Source organism: Eubalaena glacialis, chromosome 14 (assembly GCF_028564815.1).
Source record: "Eubalaena glacialis isolate mEubGla1 chromosome 14, mEubGla1.1.hap2.+ XY, whole genome shotgun sequence".
NCBI lineage: Eukaryota > Metazoa > Chordata > Mammalia > Artiodactyla > Balaenidae > Eubalaena > Eubalaena glacialis.
Window position 1 is genome coordinate 38,595,823 of NC_083729.1, and position 17,167 is coordinate 38,612,989.

The 17,167-nt window shown below is 46.0% G+C and overlaps 1 protein-coding gene across 6 annotated transcripts in view; it reads left to right on the forward strand.

Moving 5' to 3' along the window:
• The window catches only part of PRKCE (protein kinase C epsilon), a 508,978-nt gene that overhangs the window by 312,472 nt on the left and 179,339 nt on the right, over window positions 1-17,167 (forward strand). For all 6 annotated transcript variants that reach the window (XM_061168696.1, XM_061168694.1, XM_061168695.1 and 3 more), the window contains 4 exons: window positions 5,832-5,991; window positions 8,072-8,106; window positions 9,458-9,543; window positions 12,530-12,659. In XM_061168696.1, the coding sequence (XP_061024679.1) occupies window positions 5,832-5,991; window positions 8,072-8,106; window positions 9,458-9,543; window positions 12,530-12,659 (411 nt within the window). The remainder of the gene's footprint in view (window positions 1-5,831; window positions 5,992-8,071; window positions 8,107-9,457; window positions 9,544-12,529; window positions 12,660-17,167) is intronic.

A 17,167-nucleotide genomic window follows, 5' to 3' on the forward strand; every position in this document is an offset into this window, starting at 1 on the left:
ATGTCATAATATATATCGTAATGATATTATGTTAATGGCATACATATATTAATATATTATGCTATATTATATGTAAGTATATAGTATATAAATTATGCATGATGTATTTGATATATATGTTAATTGATATTATACACACAAATATATATATGTATTTATAAATCTTTTACCCCTGCACCATGCACTCTCTTACCCACACGTGAGTGTGCCTGCACACACACACAGTGCGTTACTCCCTTCCCCGTGGAAGGTGCATTTTAATTGAGACCCTTCACATCAGTGGGAAATGCTGAAGGGATCCATTGCTAGCAGTGACTCCAGGCCCAGCAGGGGGGTTCTCTGGGGCTGCGGAACCTCATGGCCCCCCTGTGCAGAGGTGTGTGGAATGGGGGTGTTTTCATCAGCCAGGGGCCCCACCCCCTTTCTCCTGCAGCTTTGTGTGCACGCCTCCTTGGAGCATGAAGTTTACCTGTGTTCTTCCTCTCCTGTAGCCTTTTTTTTTTTTTTTTTTTTTTTCCACACACACTGTATTTTATTTTTACAAGAGATAAATAGACTGACACCAAGCATTGTACATGGATGACCACAACAAAAGCAACAATGATTGCAATTACCAAACATGAAACACACTCATACTATGTCATAATATTGACATTCAGTCCAGTAATCCTCCACTGTAACAGCTCCTTTACTTTGCAGTGAAAATTGATTTGTATATTCTTTGCCTCTGAGTTCTTGTGGGATTTTTTCTTTTTTTAAATTCAACCAGAAAGTCACAAAAATTATACTCATCCTCATCAGTTCACTCAGTCCCATGTAATTAATTTTTTTTTTTCATCTTGATCTTTTGTTAACACTTTTATGAGCTCCTCAGTTTTTCATTAGAGTTCTGAAAATGCTTATTCATTCAGTTCAGCAGTACAGTCAGGTACCAGAAACCTGTACTTGTCAGAGTCTTTTCCATGAATTTCCTGAAGATGAAACCCTTTTATAGGAACATATTTACAAAAGCATCAGAGTACACCCAGAACTGTCTGTAAATGACAAAAGACTTAAAAATGACCACGGTTAAAGATTTGATGAAAGTTCATAATAATGCAGTTGACAAGAAAATTAGTTATTTCTGAGATATACATTTTAAAGTAATAACTAGGATTATGACTTATAACATTATACCAGAACATATAAGATTTTTAGAAATTTCATGTAATGTCTGAAACATTTATATTAACATATTTCCATACAAATAACTGAATGAAAGTTTAGTATTAGTTGTTTTGTTTGTTTGTTTATACTGCAGGTTCTTATTAGTCATCCATTTTATACACATCAGTGTATACATGTCAATCCCAATCGCCCAATTCAGCACACCACTATCCCCGCCCCACCGCAGTTTTCCCCCCTTGGTGTCCATATGTCTGTTCTCTACATCTGTGTCTCATCTTCTGCCCTGCAAACCGGCTCATCTGTACCATTTTTCTAGGTTCCACATACATGCGTTAATATACGATATTTGTTTTTCTCTTTCTGACTTACTTCACTCTGTATGACAGTCTCTAGATCCATCCACGTCTCAACAAATGACTCAATTTCGTTCCTTTTTATGGCTGAGTAATATTCCATTGTATATATGTACCACATCTTCTTTATCCATTCGTCTGTTGACGGGCATTTAGGTTGCTTCCATGACCTGGTTATTGTAAATAGTGCTGCAATGAACATTTGGGTGCATGTGTCTTTTTGAATTACGGTTTTCTCTGGGTATATGCCCAGTAGTGGGATTGCTGGGTCATATGGTAATTCTATTTTTAGTTTTTTAAGGAACCTCCATATTGTTCTCCATAGTGGCTGTATCAATTTACATTCCCACCAACAGTGCAAGAGGGTTCCCTTTTCTCCACACCCTCTCCAGCATTTGTTGTTTGTAGATTTTCTGATGATGCCCATTCTAACTGGTGTGAGGTGATACCTCATTGTAGTTTTGATTTGCATTTCTCTAATAATTAGTGATGTTGAGCATCTTTTCATGTGCTTCGTGGCCGTCTGTATGTCTTCTTTGGAGAAATGTCTATTTAGGTCTTCTGCCCATTTTTGGATTGGGGTGTTTGTTTCTTTAATATTGAGCTGAATGAGCTGTTTATATATTTTGGAGATTAATCCTTTGTCCGTTGATTCGTTTGCAAATATTTTCTCCCATTCTGAGGGTTGTCTTTTCGTCTTGTTTATGGTTTCCTTTGCTGTGCAAAAGCTTTGAAGTTTCATTAGGTCCCATTTGTTTATTTTTGTTTTTATTTCCATTACTCTAGGAGGTGGATCAAAAAAGATCTTGCTGTGATTTATGTCAAAGAGTGTTCTTCCTATGTTTTCCTCTAAGAGTTTTATAGTGTCCAGTCTTACATTTAGGTCTGTAATCCATTTTGAGTTTATTTTTGTGTATGGTGTTAGGGAGTATTCTAATTTCATTCTTTTACATGTAGCTGTCCAGTTTTCCCAGCACCACTTATTGAAGAGACTGTCTTTTCTCCATCGTATATCTTTGCCTCCTTTGTCATAGATTAGTTGACCATAGGTGCGTGGGTTTATCTCTGGGCTTTCTATCTTGTTCCATCTCCTGTAGCCTTTTGTCTCCCCACATCTTGGATGCAGAATCTGACTTTTAAAAGGCAGTGCGCATATGCTTTGGGGCAGGGTAACGGAACCCTTTGGGGAAGTTAGATCAGAGAGACCCCACCTTAGCAGGAGCTGTCCTTGGCTCTCTATCTACCCTGCACCCAAGACCCTCCCATCCCACAGGCCCCACCCTCTGCAGGCTTGAAGCAGCTTCTCTCCCGATGTCAGTGCACCCCACCAAGAGGTCTTCAAAAGTAAATGGAATTAAATTAATTGGTTGCTGCATTTATCTATTAAATCAGTGTAAACACAGTTTAGAATGTTCAGTTTGGTTGCTGTGGTCATTTCTCTAAAAGGTTGAGAAATAAGGCCCTCAGGGAGCCCTATAACCCCCGTTATAGCAGCGCTCCCTTGAGAAGACTAGATTGAACTCATCACCATTTTAACTGAAAACACAATTTCCAGGATCAGAATGACTCGCAAATCTGAGAGATTAGTAAATCAAATTGCATCTTAAACACATTAGGGCTTACTGTGGACATATATTCCGTGGTGAATCCTTCTTTGAAAGAATTTGAAGGGTGCCTTGTACAAAGAGAATCCACATCCCCTGGCCTGAGCTGCCCAGGGCTGAGTTTTGGGGTTTGGATTTTTGTAGATCAGGTTTGTAGCAAGTAAGGGCTATTGAAAAGATTTGTTTTTTTTAAATACCACATTTTTTCCAGCTTATAAAAATAGAATAGTCTAAATATACTGAAAAGTATGAAGCAGAAATGAAAGTCACCTCTAATTGTACAATTGAGTGATGATTGTCATATTTTTGCATGCGTGTGTGTGTGTGTGTGTGTGTGTGTGTGTGTAGATGTCTCTAGTTAGAACTGGGATCTTCCTGTGAGAATTTGCTCAGCTGGGTCTCACCCCCTAGGTTGTGGCCAAATAGGAGGTGGTGGGCTTTCTATACCCAGAGGTAGTCGGTGTCAGAGACTTTTTGAAACAATAAGCACCGGTTAAAAAGGAAACCCAGGCAGGGTGGGGGCTATGAAGCAGGAGGTCCACAGGCAGACCCCCATCTGGGTCATCAGGGGCAGTGCTGAGGATGCAGCCTGGGAGCGTAGAGGGCAGCCTCCAGTCAACGGCCCTGCCTGTTTGCTTGCAGGCTGCTTCCCTCTAACAGCACACGCTAGGCATTTGTTCCCCGTTGTTCTTGCCTTTTTCCTCCTTCAGTTTGATTTTCTCTCCACCCCTACCCTCTCTGGATTGACAAGATGCCCTTGGATTAAACAGATGTTTGGCTCACACACATGACCTCCGCTGCAGGGAACCTTATTGTCAAAGAGGTCCAGGAGGAGCAAAGCTTGTTGCCCTGAGGACTGACACTGTTACGCTGGAGTGTTGGGCACTGGCTGGTGCAGGGGGGATTTGGTGGGCACGGAGCCTTCCCAGTGCATTTTCAGTTGTGCCATGCAGGTGACCTTCCAGGGCATACTTGAGAGTGACAGGAACTTAGTAGGAGACCCACAACCTGCATCCTCTGCCCTCGGGAAAGCCACAGGCAGCTCAGCTCTTCCTTAACGAGAGCCACCCCGTGAGAGCTCTGGGGACTTAACTGTAGGGAGGGTGGGCTGTCCCTCAGAGCAGCATGTGGCCGGTGGAACCTTGACGTCTCCCTCTCTGGGTTAGAATCTGGGCTCCACCACTAGACAGCTGTATTAACAGAAACAGGTTACTTGAACTCTTCATTCCTCAGCTTGCACACCTGCAAAAGGGGGGTAATAGCAGTACCCCTCAGGTGGGGTTGTTGTGATTACACATGCCATGCATTTACCATAGTACCTGCCAGAGTGTAAGCCCTCGACAAACATTAGCCATTATCATCACTGTCTTAGTCTCCTCAGGCTGCCGTAACAAAATACCATAGACTGGGAGGCTTAGATAGCAGATAGTTATTTCTCACAGTTCTGGAGGCTGGAAGTCCGAGATCAAGATGCCAGCATGGTTGGGTTCTGGTGAGGACTCTCTTCCTGGCTGGTTGACAGCCACCTTCTCACTGTGTCCTCAAATGGCAGAGAGTGAGCCAGCTCAGGTCTTTTCCTTTTTAAATATTTATTTATTTATTATTTATTTATTTTGGCTGTGCTGGGTCTTAGTTGCGGCATGTGGACTCTTAGTTGCGGCATGCGGACTCTTAGTTGTGGCATACATGCAGGATCTAGTTCCCTGACCAGGGATCAAACTGGGACCCCTGCATTGGGAGCGCGGAGTATTACCCACTGGACCACCAGGGAAGTCCCACTTTTCCTTTTCTTATAATGGTATTAATCCCATCATGGGGGCCCCACCCTCATGCCTGCATCTAAACCTAATTACCCCCCAAAGGCACCCCCTCCAAATGCTATCGCATTGGGGTTCAGGGTTTTAACATATGAATGGGGAGGGGAGGGCAGGGGTGGCACAAACATTCAGTCCATAACAATCTTTATTATTATTTTTGTTGTCCCTTTGCAGGGTGTTCTTAGGTTTGGGACAGTCTGCCAAGGGGAGGGAAGGAAGAAATGAGGAAGCTCTTTTTGTCTCCAGTAGGGTCTTCAAGCCCATGGTGGTGGTTCTTGAGCCTTCTGGAAACTGTCTGCTTTCACAGTGTTTTATTTCCCTCTCCTTTTAACCTTTGGAGAAAGGCTCTTTATTGTCCTAGTCTAGGTAAGAGGGAGAAGGAAGAAAAGTCAGGTTTATTAGGCAGCTGGGGGTGGAGGGAAGTCATGCCACTGACTCCAGGCCACGCCCCTTGGTGTTATCCCCATTGACAGAGGACAATGCCCGCAGAGGCTCTGGGCCAGGAACACCAGCAGTCCAAGGTCACGCTACTCAGAAGTTTCAGTGAGATTTGAACCCTGAGCCTTCTGACCCTGCACCCTTGCAACATGTAGCTGGTGTGGGGAGGAGTGGAGCGGCCACACCTGGAGCAGGATTGAGGTTGGGATGGATGCTGAGTGCAGCTGTCATGGCAAAGTGCACAGTCTGGGCCTTCCCATCACGTGGTGCTTGCTCGCTGGAGCTGAGCAGTGAGGCTCCTCAGACCCCTGAGTCCCTCTACCAGTGGAGGCTGCCCCCACGCCCCCTTCTACCTCCATATACCGGAGGCTGGAGTAGCTCTCCTGCAGGAGGTTATTTCAAGGGACGCTAATCCAGACTGTGTTTTCTCCTGTGCTCTTATCCTTCCCCAGCCCCCAAAGACAATGAAGAACGTGTGTTCCGGGAGCGCATGCGGCCCAGGAAGCGGCAGGGGGCTGTCAGGCGCAGGGTCCACCAGGTCAACGGCCACAAGTTCATGGCTACCTACCTTCGGCAGCCCACCTACTGTTCCCACTGCAGGGATTTTATCTGGTAAGGCCCTCTTTCCTGGAAACCTCTAGTTATGCTTTCTTGGCGATGAGAGGTGGGGGGAATGGGTCAGGAGATTAGAAACTTTATGTAAAAAATGCTGATGTGCTTTATTTCTTTTTCTGACTACAGAAGACTTTTCTGGAAGGCTGAGTGGTGCTTGGGGGGATAGATGGAAAGAAGAAACTATGGTTCCTGTTGCCTCTGTACTTAGGATCATATCATACATCATATTTAAGGAGTTAAGATTTTATAACCAATAATGGTTTTGTGGTTTGTTTTTTTAAAAAATCCTTATCTTTTAGAGAGACAAACTGAATTATTTACAAATGAAATGATAGGATGTCTCAGATTTGTTAAGGAAAAAAATAAGCTGGAAGGAGGGGTGAGGGGCCAGGAGTAGAGATGAAACAAGGCTGGCCATGTATTGATCGTTGTTGGAGCTGGGTGATGGGTACATGAGGGTCCACTATATTCATCTCTCTATTTTAATATACATTTGAATTTTTCCATAATAAGCTTAAAATATTTGATTGCCAATATTTATAATACAAAGCAGTTCTTAGTAACTGTCATAACACTGGTGCTGATAGGATGCTAAGATTTCAGAGGAGGGAGAGAGGAACGTTGGCTCGAGTGCTCAGGGAAGGCTTCCTGGAGGAGGTGGCATTTCTCCTTTCATGATGACTAGGATTTTGATAGGCAGAGATAGGTAAGTAGTAGGCCTTTTGGGGAGGTGGAGAAACATAAGGAACACTGGCCTTGGGGATAAGCGGGGAACTTTTGATGAATACCTACCATGTGCCAGGGTCTCTCTTTGGCTCTGGAAATCTCTAATTAACTCTTCCCAGCATCCTATGAGCTATGTATTATGAACCCCATTCCACTAACAACAGAACTGAGGCTCAGAAACGAGACCACTCTACGGCCCTCCAGCTAGGAAGTGTCAGAGGCCTGATTCCACCCCTGGTGAGCACAACTAATAGCTCATGCCCAGTCTTCCTGGCAACCTCTCTGAAACTGCTGTGGAGTTTGCCAACACCCTGGGATCCTGCAGGGGAGAGTGAACAAGGCCACACTGCAACATGAACCCAGAAGGGGGACATTCGAATTGCACTGAGGACCCCCTGGATTCCCATGGTATCCAGGAAAGCCTCATCTCATCCTCATGGTGTTCTAGAACTAATCATAGAGGTTGGCGTGGACATCTGAGGTGACACAGCTTAGAGCAAAGTCAACCTGACTGAAGCAGAAATAATGCCCCACTCCACCCGCAGACATGTCTCATTCCTGGGGCTGACAACCATCTGACCTCCATCTCTGTATTTTGGTCAAGAATAGGGGGAACAGGTTCTGAAAGCTTAGTCTTAGAGACTCAGGTCTTCTCTAACCCGTGGCCAGCACCACTGAACTCTAGGTTTCCTTAGCTGCAGCCCTAGTGACTTCTGGCTCCTTTCACTGGGCTGGGCACTGCAGGGAGCTGACCACTTGGTGGTGGTGCCCTGAGGACAGGGCTCAGGCCAGGTGGGTTGGATTGTTCTGTGTCCAGGCTGACCCTAAACCTGCCCTAGGGTACCCTACTCTGGCCATGGAAGGACTCTCTGAAGTTGACCTTCAAATGGTAGATTGAGCTCCCAGTCCTGGCCACAGACTGCCCCATAACCCGTGGCTGCTTCTGGAATGCTCAGGGACTATGCCTGCCAGCGACAGCCCTCCTGCACGATTATCCATGGAGAAGGACACACTCGACGACTCGAGGCCTGTGGAAAGCAAGCAGAGTCTTCGTGGCTTTCCAGAGCACAGCTGGGCCCCTGGAATGGTTGTTTGTATACGAAACTGAGCCCTGACACTGACCAAACCTTGCACCCATTCCAAGAGCTAGGGCTGCCCTCAGTGGCCTTCAGAGAGAGTCATTTTAAGGCACCCTGCAACTGGGAGTGAGATCACTACCCCACTGCTGGGTGGACTCCAGTGTGCTTGATGCACTGTGGGCAGCGACTAGAATGATGGGAATGGGGTTGCTTTGTGTGGCTTTTGACCTGCTGAAATTCATTTTCTTAAAGGGCTGTATTCTTCTTTTCAGGGGTGTCATAGGAAAGCAGGGATACCAATGTCAAGGTAAGAGGGTATTGTATGAAGTAAATCCTTGGGGCCCACAGGTCGATCCAGATCACCACTGCTCGTGGGAGGCGGGTGCTGGGTTGGATGACATCCAGAGCTCTGTACGCTGGGCATGCTTATGCTCCCTCCCCACAAAGCAAGTCCCTGATTTTCCTTTGTCCCTGCCTGGCCATCTCTCCCCCATAACTGTGTGGGAGCAGATGTGCGGAACCACCATCTGCAGGTGTCCCAGGGGTCTCAGCCTTGTTTTGTAGCCTTTCTGGTGTACCTTCTTCTTTCCCCATGAAATGTAAAACTTCAGTAAGATGCCCATTAGAGGCCGCCTGTGTCCTGAGCCAGGTCCTGTGTGTTCTGTCAGCTCCCTCACTCTCCCACTCCCTGAAGAAGCTCCCTCGCCTGCTTGTTTTATTCAGTATCACTAATGGTCCTTGCTGGTTCTCTTTTTTTGTCTCTTCAGTGCCATCATTAGCTCTTCAACATCTAACAGTCACTTGAAAGTATGGGAGGGTTTGTTTTTCTCCCCAGTTAACTGACTACAGATGTAAGGTTAAGTTGTCCAGAACTGGATGGTGGGTACGTGATGAGGTCATGTTGAGGTTTCTCTGTGGTTGGAGCTGGGAGACTATCCCGTCTCCTCGCCCAGCCACTGGTTGACTTGGGTCTCACCCCTGGGGAACTGGGGTAGCTTCTGTGGGACATGGCTGTGTCTTGGGGGTAGCATGTACTCAGTTACACACGTGACACTTCTTAGGTTACTTACAGCCACCTGCTGCCCAAACTGGCCCACGACACTAAAGACAGAGCTATAGGCCACTTCTTGGGGAAGTATTACATTAAATGAAATTCTTTGTTTGGCACAGAAGGGCACAACCAGATCAAGAAGCTTGAGCACTTCTGTGCCACAAAACATCCATTTGCCTCCTGCTGCCGGCCGGCCGGCCTGCCTGTCACCCCAGCCAACCCTGGTGGGACCCTGAATGGAGCACATTCAGAGCGGCAGTTCCCTGGGTAGACAGTGCTTCACGGCTGGGCCATTGTTCCCTGACCTTGGCATAGAGAAACAAGAAAATTGATTGATACTCCTGGAACTAGAGAAAACTGCTGATGTCCTTTGGATATAAATGGTCCATTCTTCTCCAGAGCATTTAGGAAACCCTAATGGCTCTGATGGCAGAGTGCTTTGAAATGACTGCATAAAGGGCTTCAGGTAGGGCGTTACATTAAGACTCGACTACAGAGACAGAAGGGCGCGGCTCCCCTCGCTCCTCTGCAGAGACCTAATCGAATCTCAGGTTGGAACCTTTCTTCCCCTACTTGTCGCTCAGCCCTCTCGTGTTTTGCTTTGCAGTTTGCACTTGCGTGGTCCACAAGCGATGCCATGAGCTCATAATTACGAAGTGCGCTGGATTAAAGAAACAGGAAACTCCCGACGAGGTAAATATTTATAACATTGAAATTCTGGGCTTTCTTCACCGCCATCCCCACCTTCCACTGCCTCCTCTGTGGTCCCCAAGAGAAACCTTCTCTCTTTGAGGTCCCGCTGCTGTCTTTGTTGTGTTGATCAAAAATGAAGGGAGTTGTCCACAGTCTTCCGATATGAGGTACAGCCTACGGAATGAGTGCGGCTCAGAGTCGGGTTTAGGTGTGTGAATAGGATGCCAAGAGCTGTGTGATCCCCAAATGAAAGCCCACAAGGAAAATGTGAGTTATTTTATGTCATTATCTCATCGGAACAGTGAAGGGGCTCACTGACATGTCAAGGGATCCACACGGTTCATAAATAGTAAGAGACACAACACGCAAGCAGGAACCTTATCTTTATGAGGTGATGGGGGAATGGAGTGGGATTAGCAAATCTAAGAAACACTTAGGAGCCTGAAAGAACCGCAGTAATAACAATAATAGCTGACATTCATTGGGTACTTGCCGTGCCCTGATTTAAGCACTTTATCGTATATTATTTAAAGCCGTAACAACCTTATCGAGATCCGTGTTGTTATTACCTTCACTTTCCAACAGAGAGAATAGGAGCATAGAGAGGTCAAATTAACTTGCCCCAAACCTCACAGCCCAGTATGTGAAAAAGCCACGTTCAAATCCAGCTAGTCAGTTCCAGAGTCTGAGCCCTTGACCACTGTGTTCTCTTAATCTTAGAAACTAGTGTTAGATTGACTGTTAGAGAAGTTGTTAGGGGTAAGGAAGAGAGAAATTCGACTTGAAGCCAGGTTTCTCCTAACTGAGTGATTAGGAGAAGAGTGGTTCCACTAACAGATGTAAAAACCTTTTGGGGAAGATGACAGGTGTGAATCTAAGAGAAGTTATCTGTGTTCATGACAATTGATTTCAAAGACATGATTTTAATTCTCGGTGAAATAAATAAATACTGTATAATCATAGGCCATTAGATTTGGGAGTCAGAGAGGCCTTGGGTGGATTTATAATCAACTGGGTTTATAATCAAATGGGTTTATACTTTGGCTTCTGAAAGGAGTCACTTATAGAGATCTTCTACCTGCTTCTTAAAAATAATTCAACCAAGTGACATCTCAACATCCAAAGCATTTTCCATCTTTTATCTCCTTTTGATTTCACGCCATCTCTGGAAATCAGGAAGGGACGAGGCTTAGATTGAGTGTCCCATGTCCCTGGAGGGCAGACAGTACAAAGCACCAAAATTATTTACAGAGGTTCTACTGACAGGGTAGAAATTGCAAGTCACGGTCACCCGGGTCTCCTAGCTCCTGGTCTAGGATCATAACCCAAAATATGTTGTTACCCTCATTAGTTTAAGTAAATGAAAGAAAAAGATGATTAGCTTGCTGTCTGTCTGTCTTCCTTCTTATGGACATTTTATTGAGCGTTTATTGAGCACTTCCTGTATGCCAGATAATTGTTCCATGTCCCAATGAAATAAAGAGGAATACATGATTCCTGCTTTCAAGGATCTCATAAGTCTCAGTAAGTTAAAAAAAAAAAATCTCATAAATCTTATCAACTGTGAACCTCTACAGGTTTATTTATATTCACAAATAGGCACACCTATGCTACAAATCTACGGAGGGGTGGGCACGATTGTTTTCAGTAAATCTGGGATGCTGGTACTGGGGTAGGTGCACGGTAGACAGCCGATGCACCTCAAGCAGAGCTCAGTAAAATGCTGGTACAGCGGCACGATCAGCCATTCCTTGTTGCCGGGTGATAAGGAGGTTGTTATGAAGCTGAGTGACCCTGAGGGTGTGTGTGCACATACCTCGGAGTTTGTGTTCACATTCACGTCCATGCCCAGCTCTCACCCCCCCGTGAGGGCTTTTCACTCACCGGGCAGCAGTGAGCCAAGGACAGCTCCTCTGCTGTGTGCTGTCCCTAATGCCTGGAGTAGCAAGAGTGATGCTCTCTCGAGCCCAGGGGCTCTCAGGTGATGGTGCCCTGCTGTCCTGAGAGGGGCAGATTTTGTTCGTGTGGCTGCTCCACCAGAGATGTATCAGTAGGTGGAGAGCATCTCTTAGAGGATTAGAGGGAGACCCCTGCTGACCTCTTGCTTCAGTTAATGTTTCCCACCTCTTCCACCCCCAGCGTCTCATCGACCCCACAATCCTGTCATATTAGGTGGGTTGGGGCTGCCATCCTTATTTGCCAGATAAGGAATCCAAAGCCCCGAGAAGTCAGGAAACTTGCCTGAGACCTCACAGGGGGCTGGTGGCAGACCCAGGCCTGCAGATCAGATGCCTAGACTCCTCTCCCCCATCCTCTGCCCTTCCGTCTTGCCACCTTCTCTTCACTCCTTTTAAATAATAAGTGGCAGCATAGTGGTTAAAAAGCCTGGGCCCTGAATTCAGACCCACAGCCTCAAATCCTGGCTCTGCCACGCACCCGCCTGCAGGCACATCTCTTAATCTCCCTGGTCCTTAATTTCCTCATTTGTAAACTCGTGCCTACCCCATAGGGTGCTGGTGAGGTTTAACTGAGCTGGTGGTGCCTGGCCCGTGGTCAGCACCGACGCCTTAGCGCCCTTAGTGGTCACCACTCCGTGTTAGCCATCTCCATCGTGATGGTTGTTTGTCCTAACTGATGACCTACAGTTTCCACGGCTGTGCTGGGTTCTTGGGTGTTCACAGAATCCCACATCCACCATCAAGCTGCAGAAAGACTCTGCCTAGCTAGGCTTTGGTGCTCAAGCAGCATTAAAAGCACATAATGACAATTCTTTAAGGTCAAAATGTGAGGTACAGGTTGAGTGCTGTGTGCCGTGGGAGTTGGAGGTCTGGAGTCCCGGAGGGGTCTGATGGGGGAGCAGAGTCCAGAAGAGCAGCTGAGAGAGTGGGATAAGGGTCCCAGCAGGGAGGTTCTCTTCACCTCTTTCCCAGGGCAGCTTTCAGAGCAAGGAGCTTAGCGGTGACCCTGTGTTTTGCCGTCCCTGCAGGTGGGCTCCCAGCGGTTCAGTGTCAACATGCCCCACAAGTTCGGGATCCACAACTACAAGGTTCCCACCTTCTGCGACCACTGTGGCTCCTTGCTCTGGGGCCTCTTGCGGCAGGGTTTGCAGTGCAAAGGTAAGGCGCTGGTCCTGGCCTCCTCCCCCCGCACCTGCGCCCCGATGTCCCTCCTCTTAAAGAATCTTTTCGTAGCCTTGAGAGTGCGTTCCAGGCCTGGCCAGAGGACTGAGCCCAAGCCCTCGCTAAGCCCTTATTAGTTACTCCGAGCATTTGTTAAGCAGTCTCTGTGCAGAGGCCATTCAAGGGACTCTGTAGAGGGAACCAGAAGAAGGAAGGCATGGCTCCATCTTTTAAGATAGTGAACAAGCTGGGGAGACAAGATGAGTCTCTGAAAGTGCAGAAGAAATTTAAGGAAAAAATACATTAGAGTAGAAGGGAAGAAAAGTTTTCAGAGTTAGGCCCTGAAATAAGTCATAGAGATTTTTCTGTCACCATCTGTGGTTCAGAGCTTACTCTTAGAAGGAACCCTGCTAAAGCACTATCACATCTTACTGATCCTTCCTAGGCCTGTGATAGATGTTATATTATGCCCATGGCCCCCATGAGGAAACAGGCTCAGAGACTAAGTAATTTGATCATGTCATGTAGCTTGTGAGCAGAAGTAGGGTTTGAATCTTGACTTCTGAGTCTTGAGTTTCTTCCTCTGTTTCCTGCTGTCCTGCCTGTGAATTGATTTCTGCTCAAATGAGTGTGCTAAGAGACACAGGTAATGGCATGTAATATGGGGAGGTGGGGACATACCCTGGGGGCCTGGATAGAGTGTCCAGTTTCACAAGCTGGTCCCAACCTGCTCACAGAGTTGGACAACCATGAACTATTGGGCAAGAATGTCTCATGGACATTATTTAAAAACAGTGTTTTATTATTTTAAATTTTAAATTTAATTTAAAAATGAAAAACATACTAAATTTTATGAAATTATGTTATAAAAACAGTATTTTATTATTAGTGAATGTATTATTGATAAATACCTATTGTGGAAAAATTGGAGAAAGAGGTACAGTATAAGAAGGAAAGCTGAAGCCATGAACCAATTGGTCATTGAAGGGATCCCAATGAGAAATTATGAGGACTGGAAATAAGGTACTGGCTGTAGTGGGAATAGAGAAGGAAACTAACTTAAGAGGTATCGAGGAGTGATTTATTGGCTGTAGTGACGAGATCCAACTGGGAGGATGGCGACACTACTCGCTGAGACAGGGAGCACATGAGGGAGGGCAGGGCTGGAGGCAGTGATGGTGGAGTTGAGTTGGGGGCATGTTAACTTTGAGGTGCCTGTGGGAAGTTTACATGGAGCTGTCTGACTGTTGGACATTCTCATCGAAACTCAGAGGAGAAGTCTAGACTGATCATTTAGATTTGGGATTTGTCAATGTCTAAGTAGTAGTTAAACCTATTAAGTAGATATCATCCCCAGGATAAGTACCTTGAGTGTGAAGAAAGAAGAAAACAACTTGGGAATCTGGGGGGTGCGGTGGGTTACCAGCACCCTAGGATGAGCGTACAAAGGAACTGGGAGGGAAAGATCTCAGAGGTAGGAGGAAAAGTAGCAAGGAATGGCCTCATGGAAGCCAAAAAAGTAGAGAGTATTTTTTTAAAAATTTAAAGAAGGAAATGATGGATAGTGCCAAATGGTTCCAAGAAGTTATTTAAAGTAAGAAGTAGAACATGGGAAAATAGAACTACCATATGATCCAGCAATTCCACTTCTGGGTATTTTCCTGAAGAAAATAGAAACACTAACTTGAAAAGATACATGTACCCCTGTGTTCATTGCAGCATTATTTACAATAGCCAAGATATGGAAGCAACCTAAGTGTCCATTGATAGATGAATGGATAAAGAAGAGGTGGTGTGTATACACACACACACACACACACACACACACACACACAATGGAATAGTACTCAGCCATAAAAATTAATTAAATCTTGCCATTTGCAACAACATGGATAGACCTAGAGGGTATTATGCTAAGTTAAATGAGTCAGAGAAAAACAAGTACTGTATGATTTCACTTATATGTGGAATCTATAAAACATCAAATGAAAAAACACAAAACAGAAACATAGATACAGAGAACAAACAGGTGGTTGATGGCGGGGTTGTGGGGGGGATGAGTGAAATAGGTAAGGGAGATTGAGGTAAAAACTTCCAGTTACAAAATAAGTGAGTCAGTCACAAGGATGAAATGTATAGCATGGGGCATAGACTCAAGAATACTGTAGTATCCTTGTATGGTGACAGATGGTAACTAGACTTATTGTGGTGCTCATTTTGTAATGTACAGAAATATTGAATCACTATTCAATATTCACTGGAACTAACATAGTGTTGTAGGTCAATTATGCTTCAATAAAAATTAAAAAAAAAAAATTCAAACATGGGGTTGGATTTAACAACAAGGAGGTCACTAGTGCCCTCAGCAGGAGCTGTCTTGGTGGGGCAGTGGGGATGGATGCCCAAGTGCAGAGGCTGAAGTAGAATGGAGGGTGAAGTATTTTCAGGTTATTTTATATAATCAGGAAAAAGACAGTGGAAATGGTGAGCCAGGAGAGACAGGGGACCATTGACAGAACAGGGACAGAGAGATGGATACCCCTTCTCCCAGTGGAGGGAAAGCCTCAAGGCCAGGCCAGGGTACAGATATGTGTCCTATGTTGGGGAAGGGAGTCCAGGAGGAGGTGATTGGGCAGAGTGATCATTTAAGTTCTGAATCTTTTGAGGGCATTGCAAATAAAAATAAGTGCCCTTATTTCTGAAACAGGAGATCCTGTTCAAAGTTGAGGTGAGAAGTGGGGGTGGTGTAGAAGGCGTGAGCAGGGTTGGAAACAGCTGTCGCGGGAAGTGAGGACGACCTGCCCCAGGACAGGAGGAAGTGCTGGCTGCTGACACATCTCGTGTCCTGTGTGAGCTTCCCAGACATTCACATTTCCCTTTCTAGAATTCTAGCACATGACCTGAAAGAAACAGGGCCTACCCGAAATCCTTTTTGCCATTACGTGACATTAAAACAAAGTCAGAGAAAGAAAAAAATGCAGCAGGAATCTCAAATGTTTTCAGAGGAGTGATGCATTTTTGGAAAGTTGAGTGGGGTTGCTGGGAAGCAGAGTGCCTGCTTTGGATGGGACTCTGATGAAGCCATGTCTGGTTTTTAGTAAATCTATTAATTATTGATCTATCTAGGGAATCTAAATGAAGATTCGTCATATCATAAATATTGATATCTTAAGAAAGCAGCCCAGATGCCCAGACGCAGCAACTAGGGCTGTGGGTCCCTGGATGACCCCGGGAGAAGGCAGGGCCCACCCAGGGACAGTGTATTCAGCTCTGTTTTGGCAGGAAACACTCTCAAGCCTGCTCAAGTAAAGGATGGGGTGAACGAGGCTGCCTAGAGCAAGGATTCCTGTTCAGTGGAGCCCAGGGGAACATGAGGGGGTCAGGCCACACAGACACAAGAAGGTAAAGGCTGTTCAGAATTTAGGGCCCCCAGCAAAAGTTCGCAGATCTTCCCTGTCCTTTTCCTCTGCTACCATGACTTGGCCATTTCCTCCTTGCTCCTTTCCTACTCTTGCTGTTCCTTTCTCTCTCTCTCAATTAATAGACTTTATTATTTTTAGAGTAGTTTTGGATTCACAGCAGAACTGAACTGAAGGTACAGAGATTTCCCATATACCCCCTGACCCCACATACACTGAGCCTCCGCCACCATCAACATCTCCACCAGAGTGATACATTTCTTACAGTCGCTGAACTTACATTGACACATCATAATCACCCAATGTCCATAATTTACATTAATTTCACTCTTGGTGTCGGATACTCTATGGGTTTTGACAAATGTATGATGACACGTATCATACAGAGTGGTTTCACTGCCCGCTCCCCCCCATCCCCTGTGCTTCTCACTTTTGATCCTTTTTCAACCTCAAGTCTTTCTGCCCCTGCAGGCCCCTTACCCTGTGGAGAGGTTGATGACCAGAAGAGGCCAGGAAGGGCCAGGGCAGGGGCCCCTCGTGTCTGGGTCTAAGCCTGGTTCCGCTCCTATGATTGCTAAGAAAAGGAAATCAAGACTTAGTTACCTGCCCGAGGTCCCAGAGCAAGTCTCCATGGAGCTGGAGTTAAACCCAGGCAGCGGGCTCCTGCCCTGGCTCTGACCCGTGCTCCACACCCTCTCCGGCTCGGGGAGACTCTGTCAGATCCTCACCTCTGCTGGATCAGGCTGGCTTGGCCTCCTGGGCTGGAGCCCCTATCCCCTGGTCGTGGTGGGACACCAGCCACTTGGCCTGCTGGTCTTTGGCTTCAGCTTTGTTGCCCGTCCCGCTCCTGGCGATAATCGGTTTAGGTATTTTTAGTGAAACCAGTTTCTCTCAAGCCTGGGTCTATAGGGAAGGATCCATGAGACTGTCCTGGTCACTCTCCCTTCAGCCTAAAATTGCCTGAGCCACATGGGTTCAAGTGTGGTGCATATACTCTTTCAGGGATCGTCCCTCTGTCAGCCAGGGAGAGGGAACATAATTCCCCCCGTTTTACCGGTGGAGAATGGAGAACAATGTGCACAAGGG